Source organism: Neofelis nebulosa, chromosome 11, assembly GCF_028018385.1.
Source record: "Neofelis nebulosa isolate mNeoNeb1 chromosome 11, mNeoNeb1.pri, whole genome shotgun sequence".
In the NCBI taxonomy this organism is placed as follows: Eukaryota; Metazoa; Chordata; class Mammalia; order Carnivora; family Felidae; genus Neofelis; species Neofelis nebulosa.
The window spans coordinates 95,235,443-95,250,285 of record NC_080792.1 but is presented as its reverse complement, the minus strand read 5'-3'; the positions used below and the strand labels follow the sequence as shown (position 1 = coordinate 95,250,285).

The 14,843-nt window shown below is 51.7% G+C and overlaps 1 protein-coding gene across 1 annotated transcript in view; it reads left to right on the top strand.

Moving 5' to 3' along the window:
• Positions 1–11,902, top strand: part of GOLGA3 (golgin A3) — a 44,475-nt gene extending 32,573 nt beyond the window's left edge. Inside the window, exons 17-24 of the mRNA XM_058691570.1 lie at positions 373–570; positions 1,435–1,551; positions 4,089–4,228; positions 4,776–4,908; positions 5,177–5,299; positions 6,063–6,227; positions 7,047–7,210; positions 8,124–11,902. Coding sequence (XP_058547553.1) covers positions 373–570; positions 1,435–1,551; positions 4,089–4,228; positions 4,776–4,908; positions 5,177–5,299; positions 6,063–6,227; positions 7,047–7,210; positions 8,124–8,343 — 1,260 coding nt within the window. The 3' untranslated portion in view covers positions 8,344–11,902. The remainder of the gene's footprint in view (positions 1–372; positions 571–1,434; positions 1,552–4,088; positions 4,229–4,775; positions 4,909–5,176; positions 5,300–6,062; positions 6,228–7,046; positions 7,211–8,123) is intronic.
• Positions 11,903–14,843: the final 2,941 nt, after the last annotated feature.

The following is a 14,843-nucleotide window of genomic DNA, read 5'->3' as shown; positions in this document are numbered from 1 at the left end:
GCGTGGTCGCCCAGCATTCTCTCGGGCACCCCTCCAGCATAGGGGTTGTTAGACCACGAAGGCTAAAATGTCCCCAGTTTGAATGCTCAGGTTGCAGGTAACGAGAAGATCTATTCTGGTAAAGAACTTCCCGTGACTCTCTGGCCCAGAGACGGCGTGGCTTTGGGTGATGCTGCACGTGGCAGTTGGTAATGTCACCAAGGGCTCTCCATAGCGTCCCGGGCTCCCAGGAGAAAGCTGGGCTGGCCGCGGTTCTTTGTGGCCGGGGCTGGCTGTCTAGCGCCGGGCACTCGGTTTCTGGTGTACAGGAACCTAGCTCATCAGCCAGAACATGTGATTAGGTGACTTCCTAGCGCCTTCCGTCTGTTTCAGCTGCAAGAGTCCAGAGGCTTCAGGAGGAAGATAAAGCGCCTGGAGGAGTTGAATAAGAAGTTGGCCCTTGAGTTGGAGCACGAAAGAGGGAAGCTTACGGGCCTGGGGCAGTCCAACGCGGCCCTGCGGGAACACAACAGCATCTTAGAAACCGCGTTAGCCAAGAGGGAGGCCGACCTGGTCCAGCTGAACCTCCAGGTGCTCAGACTCCTCTGTCGGAGGCAGGGCCTTGCCGCAGGGCAGAGAGCTCTGTGTCTGGCGGGGCCTCACGCATGCGTCCCAGCCCCTGAAGCAGAACGCTGCCCCACCGCAGAGATGCGGAAACGGGGGAGGGGGTCTGGTGGAGTCAGAAACCCGCCTCGCGGCTCTGGGGTGTGGGGCAGAGCTGGGGGCTCCTGACGCCCCCCCCGCCCCCCCGCCCCCCCCCCCCCCCCCCCCGACTGAGGTGTGAATGCTGTGACCAGTCCGTTAGCTTCCCTGCTCGAGGGGGTCCCGCTGGTCATGAGGGGTCCTTCCCTCTGTGAGTCACAGATGGGACTTGAACCCTTGGGGGGGGGGGGGCTCCCTCTCCAGACTCTGTTCTCAGCCACTCTGGCTCTGCAGCCTCTCTGAGACTGGCGAGAAGGCCTGGCGCTCCGGTGCCACCTTCACGGGGCCGTCAGCAGCCCGGTCCAGCTCCCGCCTCAAAGTACCCAGCGATCAGAGAGCTTGTCGACTTTTATTCGGCACCGGTTCCCACCCCTGCCATACCCGGTTGCCTCACGGTGACGGTATTTGCGTTTATAGCCCCTGACTCACAGGCACGCTTTGGGTTCCTCGCTGCGTGCTTGAGTGCGGCTGCACGGTTTTGCTGCAGGCTCAGGTTTCACGTTCTCCAGAGACGGAATTCTCCCGACTCTGCCGCCTTGTGCGCTTGCTGGCAGCGCATCGTGACGCTGCGTGTCACCATGCTGCCGGGTTCCCCGCGTGGCCCTGACACAGTGGCCCTGCTTCCTCCTGGGGCTCCGCTGGCCTCTGAAGTTTGAGTCCCTTCTCACGTGCCGCATCGGCAATGTGCTGTAGGTACAGGCGGTCTTGCAGCGGAAGGAGGAGGAGGACCGCCAGACGAAGCAGCTCGTCCACGCCTTAGAAGCCGCGCTGGAGCAGGAGAAGGCCAAAGTGCACAGCCTCAAGGAACAGGTGTGTGAAGCTTCCCACCGGTTCCAAATTGTCACCTCAGAGACGATTGGAATGCGGTTTTTCAGTGTCTAAAAACTGAGCATGTGAACCCTTGACACCTCAGTTCCCTTTCAGGAATTTACAAGTGTCTTTGTACAAGTGTCTTTGATTTTACAAGTGTCTTTGATGTGTTCTGAGAGCAAAGCATCATCAGAGCATTGGTGACAGTGAGCGGCCGGGGGGAGCCCTGATGGCCATCCATGGAAGAGTAGCCCCGGATTAACCCAGAGGCAGCCGTACGGGCCTGAGACGCGCACACAGAGCCCCACAGAGGGTATTTGCTGGGGGAAAATGTCCCACGTGTACTGTTGAGTTAAAAAAAGCAAACTGCAGAACAGCATATGGCTCCGTTAGGGTTCAGAGCGCAATTGAGGAAGGTGGTTGCGTAGACCCTTTGCCATTTCCTGGCTGCTCGTCTCCACGCTGAGGTGCCCACCAGTGCGTCAGGGCAGTCTTCCTGCAGAGGGCCTGCCCCTCCCACCCCTGTGAGCTAGAGTCAACCTCAGTCCCCCGTGCTCCCCACCAGGTGCCGGTCTGTTATTCCTCATGAGAACGTAAGCGTCAGGGATGCCTGGCGGGGCCCGGTTGGTTAAGCGTCTGACTCTTGATTTCAGCTCAGGTCGTGATCTCACGGTTCACGAGATTGAGCCGCAGGCGGGCTCTACACTGTCAGCGCGGAGCCTGCTTGGGGTTCTCTCTCTCCCTCTGTCTCTGCCCCCCCTTTGCTCACACACACACACGCTCTCTCTCTCAAAAAAAATTATAAATTCTTGAAAAAAGAAAAAAAAAGAACGTAAGCTTGATGGCTTCGGGGCCGTGGCTCATTTACCCTCATGGCCCCCGTGCCCGGCACAGAATGTGTTTGCCGTGCGCACGTGGGTGCAAGGGTGCGTGTGACCTGGGTTTTGCCGCGTCCTTTAAAAATCTCTCCATGGTGATATAATAGAGATAGAAATAAGTAGTTCTTCATTTTTTCGGGTGAGACAGTAAAATATTCTTTTAAATAGGACAGCTTTAAGGTCTGTTAGGACTGTCTTACCATGACCCCATCAGCCTCTCCTGCAGTCGGTCTTTGTCCCTTGCATGAAGGTGAATGGAGTCAGCCGTCCTCCCTACTTTCCTGCCCCCAGTTTCCATATTTTGCTCACTTACTAATTTTATTCTCCTTTTAATGAAGTTGAAACTAGGAAACTTGTGAATAAAAGTGCTAGGGAAAGTGATGGATACGCGACATTGGCTTAACTGTGAATGATTGTCAATTGTTTCTCTAAATGCATTTGGTGTAATTGTCCTGATTGTATGAACAGTACATGCTAGTAAAAAAGTTAAAAAAAAAAAAAAAAAGAGGTCTTAAAGATTGAAGCAGAGATCATCTTGAATGTGCTCCTAGTGATAAGCCACTGTTAACATTTTCTACTGGAGTTTTTTTTACTTATTTATGTGAGTTAGATTTTGTGTGTTCAACTGTCATATATTGTTAAGTATTTTTTTTTTTAATTTTTTTTTTTCAACGTTTTTTATTTATTTTTGGGACAGAGAGAGACAGAGCATGAACGGGGGAGGGGCAGAGAGAGAGGGAGACACAGAATCGGAAACAGGCTCCAGGCTCCGAGCCATCAGCCCAGAGCCTGACGTGGGGCTCGAACTCACGGACCGCCAGATCGTGACCTGGCTGAAGTCGGACGCTTAACCGACTGCGCCACCCAGGCGCCCCTATTGTTAAGTATTTTTATTAAACTTTTAAAAAATGAAGTGCTGCTAGTACAATTAGACAAGAAAACTAAGTCATTAGAAGGAAAATGGGAGATTTTCTTACATTCTTAGAATTTGCTGGTCTCAGAAACCTTGGGAGGCTCATTGTTTACCCAGAAAAGGCTCCTGTGTCATGAATGCGTGGTAATTAGTGGCTGTACTGCAGTTACTTGGTCTGGTGGAAAAATGTATTCCTCCCAGAAAACATGAACTATGACTGAATTTAACAAGAAATCTGGAGATATGCTTGAAGAGGACTGTCAAAACCATTTAGATCAAAGGGTGCCTGTGTGCTCCGTCGGTTGAGCGTCCAACTCTTGATTTCAGCTCAGGTCATGATCTCACGGTTCATGGGTTCAAGCCCCACATTGGGTTCCATGCTGACAGCATGGAGCCTGCTTGGGATATTCTCTCTCTCTCTCTCTCTCTCTCTCTCTCTCTCTCTCTCTCTCTCTGCCCCTGCCTCACTCGTACTCTCTCTCTCAAAATAAATAAACTTAAAACAAAACAAAACCGCAGAAACTGTTTAGATGAAGACAGCCTGGAACGTGTTTGTCACCCGGCAGAAACTGGCGGCCGCATGCTGCACACCAGGCGCGTGTGTCACAGTGCTTCAGTCCTTTGGGACCTTGAGAAGCTTTGGAAGAAGCGGGAGCGGGTGGGGCTGGCGGTAGTCCTTGCGGACGCCACATGGCCACATTCTGTGTGGTTCTTGCCCTTGGTAATGCTGATGTTGTTCTGGTTAGGTTGCTGCAGCCAAGGCGGAGGCAGGACATAACCGCCGCCACTTCAAGGCCGCCACCTTGGAGCTGAGTGAGGTGAAGAAGGAGCTTCAGGCCAAGGAGCACCTGGTGCAGAAGCTGCAGGCCGAGGCCGAAGGTCTTCAGTGAGTGCCGCGCGGCAGCGGGCTGGGCCGCCGCCACACACACACCCCATTCGTGCGCTCAGCACGTGAAGGTCACCCGTGTTCCGGCACGTCTCGGGCACGGGAGGCCCATCTAAGAAGAACGTACCAGATTCCTGTCTGAAGCCTGCAGCGCCACTTTGAGATGTCAGTGCTGACGTGGCTGTGCCCACCGTGTGCCTGCTGGTCCTCCACCGAGGACAGAGAGCCCTCCCTGTGTGTGGGGCACACATCCGAGGGCCGTCCCACCACCCGGGCCCAATGCAGCCTCCAGAAGAGCACACGCGGAGATCCGTGTCGAGCGCTTTTCTGCCACCACAATCTGTCACGTGGGCGCACAGAGTGTCCTCCCCAGGGGCTTTGTGAGGATTAGTCAGGGCAGAGCGTGGCTGAGCTCCCAGAGCAGCCCCCGGCGGGGCGAGCAGCGTGCGAGTTTCCGTTGTCATGATGGAAAACGTTCGACTGACAACATTTTGTGGCGGGGTAAGCATGCTGTAATTTCGTTCTTCCTTGTTTTTTTTTCTGCCAGGATCCAAGAGGGGAAACACTCCCAGGAAATAGGACTGTTCCAGGCGGAGCTGGAGGAGGCCCGGACCCAGCTCCAGCTCCTGCAGAAGCAGCTGGACGAGCAGCTGAACAGACAGCCTGCGGGAAACCAAGAGGTGACCTTCCGGGAGGCTTTGGGTCTCCAGGGGGCAGGGCTGATGGAGCCAGGGGGCGGGACCGATGGAGCCAGGGGGCAGGGCCGACGAAGCTAGACTCTGCTGATGGACGGTTCACGCACTCATTCCTTCGTTTCCTGTGTGCTTGGAAAGGATATTTGTTGTTTATAGGTATGATATTAACACACAGATGTAGTTAGAGCGGGTTTATAGTGCAAGAAAGCCACTGTAAAATTCTCTTGGTCATGTGACTTTTTCCCTCCTCTAGATGGAAAATCTCAAATGGGAGGTGGATCAGAAAGAAAGAGAAATCCAGTCCTTGAAGCAGCAGCTGGACTTGACTGAAGAGCAGAGTAAAAAGGAACTGGATGGAATACAGCACTTACTGCAGGTATCTGCTGTGTCAAGGTCCTGGGGCAGAAGGTCAGAGCCAGCACTTCACGAGGTAGTTGATGATCATAGTACTAGTCCCAGGTACCGTGGCAGGCAGCGCGCTAAGTGCACCAGTTATCGACGAACTCAGCGCTTCCACCAAGCCATTTTGCAGACATCACTTATTTTGGAGAGAAGTCCACACAGCCCAAGGAGGCCAAACCCCAGCGCTACGTACGGCCTGGGTGAGCTGTGTGACATGTTCCCGGAATGGGATCTGGCAAAGCACAGTCAATGAGACGAAGCATGTGAAACGTTCACTCTGACAGACTTCTCCACAAAGAAATCTGTGTACAGTCTTGACACAGCAAGGATCAGGAACGTAGCTCTTGCCGGGATTCCTGCTTGTGAGCGGAGGGCTTGAGTAACATTAGGCCTGATTTATATTCTTCTTTAGTAATGGTGAGGCTTATTCTAGTAGCTGACCTCGGAGTTTAAACAGGTGACTCGGGGTCCAGTGTAGATAGCAGGCACGAGAGTGTTGCTGGCTCCTTGGCAGAGGCTCTGAAATTTGGATAAAGACGTTGAGAACGTGAATGTGACAGGACACTGCTCGACCTAGACCCTGAGGAGGAAGCGTGCTCGCCACACCACGTACCTCATCACATAAAAATCAGTGTTACGTTTCTAGCCCCTTAGAATTGTGATGTACAAACTTAAGATCTTAGCAGCGTGTTTAAGCTTTTTTAGCTTTTAAAAACCTATGACTTCCCTTTCCTTAGAATATCAAAGCTGAGTTGGAGACGGTGCGAGAAGATCTGTCCCTGACCCAGAAAGATAAATTTATGCTGCAAGCTAAAGTGTCCGAGCTGAAGAACAACATGAAGACTCTGCTCCAGCAAAACCAGCAGCTCAGGCTGGACCTGCGGCGTGGCGCGGCCAAGACGGTACTCGGGCTCTGTGCCCCTCGGTTCGCTGGGCCCACTGCAGGTCTGCTGGGCGGTGGCGGGCGCACCGTAGTTACTCAGACGTGAAGTTACATGTAATCAACCAGGAGCAGGTACCGTGTGAAAATAAACGGTGCCGGAGTATTGTGCTTAGAAACAGGCCAAACCCTTTTATTTTGGTGCCTTTTCCAAGAGCGTGAGTTCAGGTACCATTTTGTTGTAATATACTTTATAAACCATACGAGGGCATCATTTGCTGTTGTTAACAAGAGCCCCGGGCCTGGTAGGCCAGCTAGCTGGGACACAGCAGCTGCCAGGATGGTCTTGGGGACCCAGGGACCCTGAAGCTGCCGTCGCGAGCCTGCTCAGATTCTCCACACGCCTGGCTTTTGTTTCTCTGCTCAGTCTACGTAAATATTGTCCAGGGGCAAAGAAATCACTCAGACTCAGGTTTATTTACCATTGTTTACCTGTCTGTGAAAAAGTTTGAAGTCCTAGAAAGGGGAATTGTATGAGTTGAAAATTGACTTAATTTCTTAGGGATGTGCAGAGTCAAAGCCGTGGTCTTTCATGGAAAGCCCCCCGCGAGGAGGGGTGTTCTCATCCTCCTGGGGAGCCAGCACGTGCTTAGTCGTGTGTGTGAGGCAGAAGGTTCATTGAACCCCGTGGCTGCCTGCTCTGCTGCCCGGGAAGCAGGGGCCGTGCCTTCCCGGGAGGCTCCTCTGGGATGACCTGTTGTGACCCCGGGCACTGATGAGGGGAACGTGTGGTGGGGTCCCCCTCTTAGTGACACCACTAACCGTGTGCTTTCAAAAACAGAGAAAGGAACTGAAAGGCGAGGCCGGCTCTTCGGGCCCCGTGACGCCGGTGAAGATCCCCGACTGTCCCGTCCCGGCCTCCCTGCTGGAGGAGCTGCTGAGGCCCCCGCCTGCCGTGAGCAAGGAGCCCCTCAAGAACCTCAACAGCTGTCTCCAGCAGCTGAAGTACGAGCTGCGTTCTGTGTTCTGTGTCACTCGGTCTCGAAAGATAGACTGCAGGTTTAATTTGGAAGAATCTTTTCTGTTGGCAGGACCTCATGCCCAGCAGAGGCTGAGCAGGCCTGGGCCACGTGGGGTCACTTGGGCTGTCGGTCCCTGTCATCCGGGGAGGATGGCCTAGAACTAAGTGACCCTGAGAAGCCCTTGAGGAGCCAGGACCTGAGCCCTTAGAAACCCCACAGCTGGATGTTCTGCTCCCGCCAGCCCGAGGCCAGTGTTTGCAGGGTGTGGCCATGTGGGGACATCTTCTGTTTTAATTTTTAAAAAATTTCGTTTACTCCTTTTTTTTTTTTTTTTTTTTTTGATGTTTATTTATTTTTGGAACGGAGTATGCAAGTGGGAAAGGGGCAGAGGAAGGGGGAGACACAGAATCCGAAGCAGATTCCAGGCTCTGAGCTGTCAGCACAGGGCCTGACGCGGGGCTCGAGCCCACGAACCGTGAGATCGTCACCTGAACCCAAGTCAGACCCTTAACTGACCGAGCCACCCAGGCGCCCCAGGGGCCGTCTTTTTTGACCCTATGAGTGGAAGCCATGTGGCAGGCCCTCAGTGCTACTTATGCACCTCCCTGAGTAGAAGCCCCCGTGTGCAGAGTTGCACAGCCTATTGGCCTCCTCTGCATGTGCAGAGAAAAATGCTGAGTCCCATAAATCCTGGGACCCTGTCAGTGTTGCTGGTCCCAAACAGACAGGTTCTGTCAGCCCCCTGAAGGTGCTGCGGCACCTGAGGGGACTGCTGTCCAGGTCAGGCTTCTTAGGATCCATGTTTGAGAGAGCTGGTTGTCTCCAGGGAAAGTTACCGCATCTCGTCTGGCTCTCCTTTGACTGGCCTTCCTTCCCCCGTCTCCCCCTCTCTCCAGGCAGGAGATGGACAGCCTTCAGCGCCAGATGGAAGCGCACACCGTTACCGTGCACGAGTCGCTGTCCTCGTGGACTCAGGGGGACCCCTCTGCCAGCCCAGCTCCCCTGGGAGATCATGCCAACCCCCGGGGAGACACGGAGCAACTCGGCCAGTGCAAGGTCTCCAGAGAGGAGCTTGGAACAGCGGCTGCCGAGCGTCCACAGTCCGAGTGCTTGTAACTGCCCAAAGGAATATTCTTTTGTCAAGGTTATTTATTTGACTGTTTGCTCTGTTTTTCTAAGAGATGAGGTTTAAATTTTGCATTTGCCTTTACAAGGAGTAAAAGGACAGAACGAGAGCTGAGGATTAGAGAAATAGTCATTTGCAAATCACAACTAGCTTTTCCCACGAAATGACCAAGTCTTAACAACATAACCTAGATCTCAGCAAGAAGGTTTTGGATGTGTCCGAAGGGAGTCTCTCACGAGTGACCGTAGATGCTGCTGTCTGAGGGGGACGCCAGCCGGCGGCCCCCACTGGCAGTGCTGCGTGACCGGGTCCCATTTCTCTCTTTCCTGCCCAATTCAGTAAGAGCTTTACCTCTCTACAGAAACGAAAGTTTATTTGCACCTTTGGTTTTTATTTTATTTTTAATGGCTATCTCACCATAGGATGTGTATATAAATACTGAAAATCAATCTAATCTTTAAAAAGTATGTCTGTATTATTTAAGGATGACCTGAATTGTCTTTTTGTTGATTGCCTTTTGAAAATGTGCTGTCAGGAATTAATGCACACGTAGGGTTTAGGGATGTCAGTCAGAAAATTATATTTTAAGAAATCATTATTTTATTTACTGTTCTAAAACCAAATATTCTTAGACAGAAAAGGGTCTTTATTTTAGTTTCACGTTATTTTTGAGGGCCTTGTCGTAAGTGCACAACACCCCCTGCCATCCAACCCTTGGCCCGGCACGACCTCACTCACCTTAGCTGACCCCAGTCACTATGCGCTGGCCTGACGTGTGAGATGCTTGGGGAGAGGTTCCAGGAGAGGAGGGGAGGAGGGCCAGGGCTCCAAACCCAGGCTTCCGCAGGCCACCCCCCCCCCCAACCCCACGCCTGCACGAAAATGTCCAGCAGAGCCTGTGTGGTCATCAGAGGACACGCTGGACTCTTCAGAAGGTTTGGAAGGTCCTGCAGCCTCTCCGCTGGAGACACTGAGGTTTCTAGAAGGGGCAGGTCAGCTCCGTGGGGAGGCGGTGGTGGTGGCCTCCCCAGCTGTCCTGTAGGGGAGGAGCTGGATTTGGAGCTCCCTGAGCGTGGGAGGTTTCTTGTGGACATTTCTCCACCTGAAACACAGAGGCGCTGCAGAAACTGACTGGCCGTGACCCCTGACGTCTGTAACTTTGTCCCCTACTTGACTGCGAAATCTAAACTAACCCTCACTGTTGTGAGTTAGAGCAGAGAGGCCTCTGGTGCGGATCTGCTGGTCTGGAGATGAACTTGGAGGGGTTACTGATGGGGCCACATCCGCCTGTGTCGACTCACTACTTTTGTCTCTCTTGAGGAGAAAACAGTTTGGTATTTGAAAGCTGTTTGTGTTCTCTCACAAGATGCTGTTAGAAGGTTCACTGATAAAGTAGCGTTAACCACAAAGATGTTTAGTGTTTAAAAAAATTCCCTAGCGACTCTTGGGACTTCTGAAGCTTGTATATCACTTGTACAGGGTTAATCTTAAAGTAATACTTGAAGACTTCATTATAAATATATCCTATTTTTCATCTTGAGTTGGAAACCGTTTTTGACAAAATTGTTTTTGTACCATTAGAGAAGAAAAAAATCATAATTTACATTCTTATTTATTTGGGGTGTATTAGCCTCAGTTTTAATTTTAAAACCAGCACGTGACACTCAGCCTCCTGCCGTGGCTGCTTCCTCACTGCTGCGTGCCGGCGGGCCCCCCGGGGACGGTCACTGCGCGTCTTCTCTTAGGAAAGGGTCAGCTGGTTGTGAGCAAGTCCCTGTTCCTCACCTCCTTTCCTTCATGTCTTACCCTCTGTGTGCCGTGTGCCTGCGTGTGCGCCTGCACATGCACGTGCGTGTGGCTGTGCCTACGTGTGTATGTGTGTGCGCCACTGTGTGTGCATGTGCACGTGTGAGTGGACCTGTGTGGGTATGCACATGTGCGCGTGGGTGTGCCTGCGTGTGTATGTGCATGTGTATATGTGTGTGTGTGTGTGTGTCCGAGTGTGCGTGCGCATGTGCCAGTGTGTGCCTGGGTATGCGCGTGTGCCTGTCATTGTGTGTGCGTGCCTGCCTGTGTGTGTGCATGTGTGCACGTGCTCGTGCCTGCGTGTGTGTGCTTGTGCGTGTGTGAGTGCCTATGCGTGAGTGTGCGCCTGTGTATGTGTATGCCTGTGCTCATGCCTGTATGTGCCTGTGTGTGTGCGTGTGAGTGTGCCTATCCGTGTGAGTATGCGCCTGTGTGTATACGTGTGTGCGTGTGTATGCATGCATGTGCTCGTGCCTGCGTGTGTGTACGTGTGTACATGTGCTCCTGTGGCGATGGCAGCAGCGCCTCCTGGTTTCCTGACGTCACCCTGTGCCTTTGTTGTCACCCTCTCCGGTTCCCGAACGCCCTGGCTATCCCACCCGCCGTGCTGTTTCCCGTGTGGCCACAGCCCCGGATCTGGGGCCTTTCAGTCCAGCCTTTTGTTAGGCTTCCTTAACCAGCCACCTGAGAGAGAAAACTGGACTTGGAGGCCACCTGCTCCTGATCTGTTGAGGGTTTGTTGTTGTTTTTAGCCTCCGAGGGCCTCGACTGCTACCTCCCAGAGCCAGAGTCTGCAGTGAGTATCATTTGAAACGTTCTCCTGTTGTGCAGAAGTGGGAATTTGGAATTTACTCCTGGAAAACAACAGTCCAGTCTGGAGTGCTTAGAAACCTAGGTTTGCTGTTACGTTATGTTTGTGGATATTATTCATCCTGGGTCACGAATTCTGTATGTCGTGTCCTCACTGCAGAGGACACTGGTTTGGACACTTCATCGTGTCATTTATTTTTTTCTTACGTTCCAAAAAAAATGTTACTGCAGCGTGGTTATCTGATCTGATCCACTGATCTTTCTGTGGAACACGGGATAGATGCCATTGGGTCTTATGGATTTATATGCTTTTGTTCTACTTTCTGGAAGGTCTAACAGGCAAAGTTCTGACAGGATGTGAAACTGGCTTTTACTGTGGCCTGGGGTCCGAGTAATGGGACAGGCCTGCTAAGAAGATTCTCACCAAACTCTTTCTCAGTTTACAGACTTTTCTTGGTGTAGATGCTGCCGAAGCCATGACAGGTGTTCCTACTCCCATGAGTAACTTGTCACATAGAAATGATGTGTCCTGTGTGAAGATTTCTAGTAGTGAAAGGGACCAGTGTGTCTGAAAGACACATGTCCTGGAGCCTTCCGCAAGGACCCCTGTGACATGTGAGACATTCTGAGCCTTACTCGAACAAGTTCACTGACACACGTTCCAGGCACATCTGGTTGTGTGATGGTCTCAGGTTATAATAGGATCCTGGAGGGTAACGTTTTAGAGGATCTAGAAAACTTGGTGGCTTTAAGTTACTCATTTCTGTTAAAAATTTCCTCATGAAAGGATGTCCTCAGGTTGGGGCTGTTCAGGGGAAAGGTGTCACCGTGCACAACGAATTGTAACTTTAAAAAGCATGTTGATTTTTTATAAATGTAAGTGTGCTGGGGAATTCCTTAAATTTTGTGCAATAAACTATTTTTTGTTAAAGATTTTCACATTTCATTGGGAGCCTTATTTAATCTACATATTTAGCCGTATTTGGGAGGAAGTTTTATCTTGTGTTTTATAACCTGTGTTGAAATACTCGTCTTCAAAGAGCACCTCGCCGTCCTGGCTGTCCTGCCAAAGATTCACGCGGTGTGAGATCTCACTTGTGCCGCTTCTGACTCCAGAGCAGCGTGCGCCCTGCGCCCTGCCCCCCGCAGCCCACACCGCACCCACCTGCTGCCTCACGAGTACAGGCAGGGAGGCGGCTGCCCTCGGGGCACTGCTGTCATGACTGTCCGCAGCTGGACCACAAATAATTCTCTAAATCTCAGTGTCGTGGCTCCAGTCTCCCCTCTTCCGTTCGCTGTCTAATTGTGATCAATGAGAGTAAGCCAGACGCGGAAGTCTTTACTGACCAGCAGGAGAAAGTGTACAGAATGGAAGTGAACCGGTGATCACAGAACGTGGTTTTGCGGTGGGAGTTACGCATTTCGCAGACCCCACTTGACCAGCTTCCGTAACCAAGGGTCAGGTAATATGTGTGCTACACAGAGCTTAGGGGAAGCCTCCTGCCCACCTGCTTCTGTGGCCCTAACTTCCTGAAGTAGTGAGGATGTCATGTCTTTTTCTCTACGGCAATCAGGAAAGGGCTGGTTCTGTGTCCCTGAACTTTTTTTCTTTTACCTATAAAGTTGCCAAACATTTGCAGGCACCGAACTGACACATCGATGGACTGACTTTTTAAGCACGCTGCGTCCTCTGGTCGTACAGTGGTGTCGAGGAGGGGCCTGGCTCGGCGGTGGCAGGTGAGCAGGGCCGGGTGCTGAGTGTGGGACCCAGGACTTCCTGCCGACGGGAAGCCAGGTGTTCAGGAATCACCGGATTATTCAGAAATCTCTCATGCAGATTATGTGGGAAATAGGATTAGTTATGCCACTACCGTCCAGTTTGATGGACAAATGCAAGAGCTCTTGGAAGAATCTCCAAGCCTTTCCTAGAGAAAGAATTCTCAGCAATCAGCAACTTGTGAAACCAGAAGCATTTACTGGAGTCCCTCTTGCCTTTATGCATGTGCTCAGTTGACAACAGACATCGCAGATTCTGGTAAAATATACTTCAGCAGTGCCTTTTCCTAGAAACAACGGGAGATACTAAACTGTGTTGCTCTCCCCTTGTTCTTGCTGTTTGGTGTGGGGCAGGCCTTCTCACATCCCGGCCCCCCTCCCGAAGGGCTCAGGGGCAGCACGACATCCCTCGGGGACAGTGTACCTCCCCCGAGTTGAATGTGTGTGGACCAACCGCAGCACCGGGGCGGGAGGGCAGCAGCTCTGGGGAAGTACCTGGAGGTTCTCACCCACTCAGCCCCCAACGTGGCCTGGGAACTGTTGGAGGAAATGGTCTGCCGGCCATTGCACGTAGTCTGGGCCCGAACTCCACAGGGTGGGAGATAGAGGCTAGCTTATTAAGTACCTCACAGGATGCTTCATTTTGACTGTGAGCTTTAAATGTGCATGTTATATATGTATATAATATATATATATATATATATAATATATATAATATACATAATTTTTTTAATGTTTATATATTATTGAGAGAGCATGAGCATGGGAGGGGCAGAGAGACAGGGAGACGCAGAATCCGAAGCAGGCTCCAGGCTCTGAGCTTTCAGCACAGAGCCCGACACGGGGCTCGAACTCACGAACTGTGAGATCATGACCTGAGCTGAAGTCGGAGGCTCAACCGACTGAGCCACCCAAGCGCCCTCTACCTTTTTAAATGTACGCAAAATTTACACTAAAACACGGACAGATTTGGGCAACCATCCAACCGCCTGTGTGCACCTGTCGTTATCGACCCAAGCGAGATGTGGAACATTTCCTTCACAGTAAAGGTTTTCATGTCCCTTCCTGGTTAACCACCCCACCCAGAGGCAACCACTGCCCTGAGTGACCACAAGCTTTGCTTGTTCTTTTTTTTTTTTTTAATTTTTTTTTCAATGTTTTTTATTTATTTTTGGGACAGAGAGAGACAGAGAGAGACAGAGCATGAACGGGGGAGGGGCAGAGAGAGAGGGAGACACAGAATCGGAAACAGGCTCCAGGCTCCGAGCCATCGGCCCAGAGCCTGACGCAGGGCTCGAACTCACGGACCACGAGATCGTGACCTGGCTGAAGTCGGACGCTTAACCGACTGCGCCACCCAGGCGCCCCAAGCTTTGCTTGTTCTTGAGACCCCTACAAATGGAATTGTACTGTGTGCGCTTTTGTGTGGGGTCTTTGTGCTTAGCATGGTTTTCAGAATCATCCGTGTTATTGCTGAATGGTACAGCACCATAGGACTTTCAAATGACGGTTCCACAATTTGTGCATTCTTCCAGAGTTTATCCAGACACCTGGGCGTTTCCTGTTTGGGACTGCCACAAACACTGTGTGCCCGTCCCTTTTCATACCTAAGGGAAGCCTGCACTACTGGGCCATAGAGCAGAGTTTGTCTGCTTATGAGAAACTGCCTGTTTTCCCCAGTGGTTAACTCATTTTACTCGTGCCAGCAGTGTGGGAGAATGCCAAAAGTACGCCAGTCTCCCCAAAATCAACCATTCTGCTGGGTGTAAAGCAGTATCTCACTGTGCTTTCATCTGCACTTCACTCACCCTCACATTTACTGACTCTTTGCTGCCCCATCCACTTAAATTCGCTTTTACCAAAGACGTCAGTTGTATTTCTTCAGGGTTTTTCCATTAAAAAAAAAAAAGTCTGAGTTACAAGGGCGAATGGGTGGCTCAGTCCTTAAGCATCCAACTCTTGATTTTGGCGGGAGCCCCACGTTGGCATTTGCTGGTAGCTCGGGGCCGGCTTGAGATTCTCTCTCGCTGTCTCTCTGCCCCTCCCCTGCTCGCGTGCACTCTCCCTCTCAAAAAATAAACTTCCAAACGTTACAGAA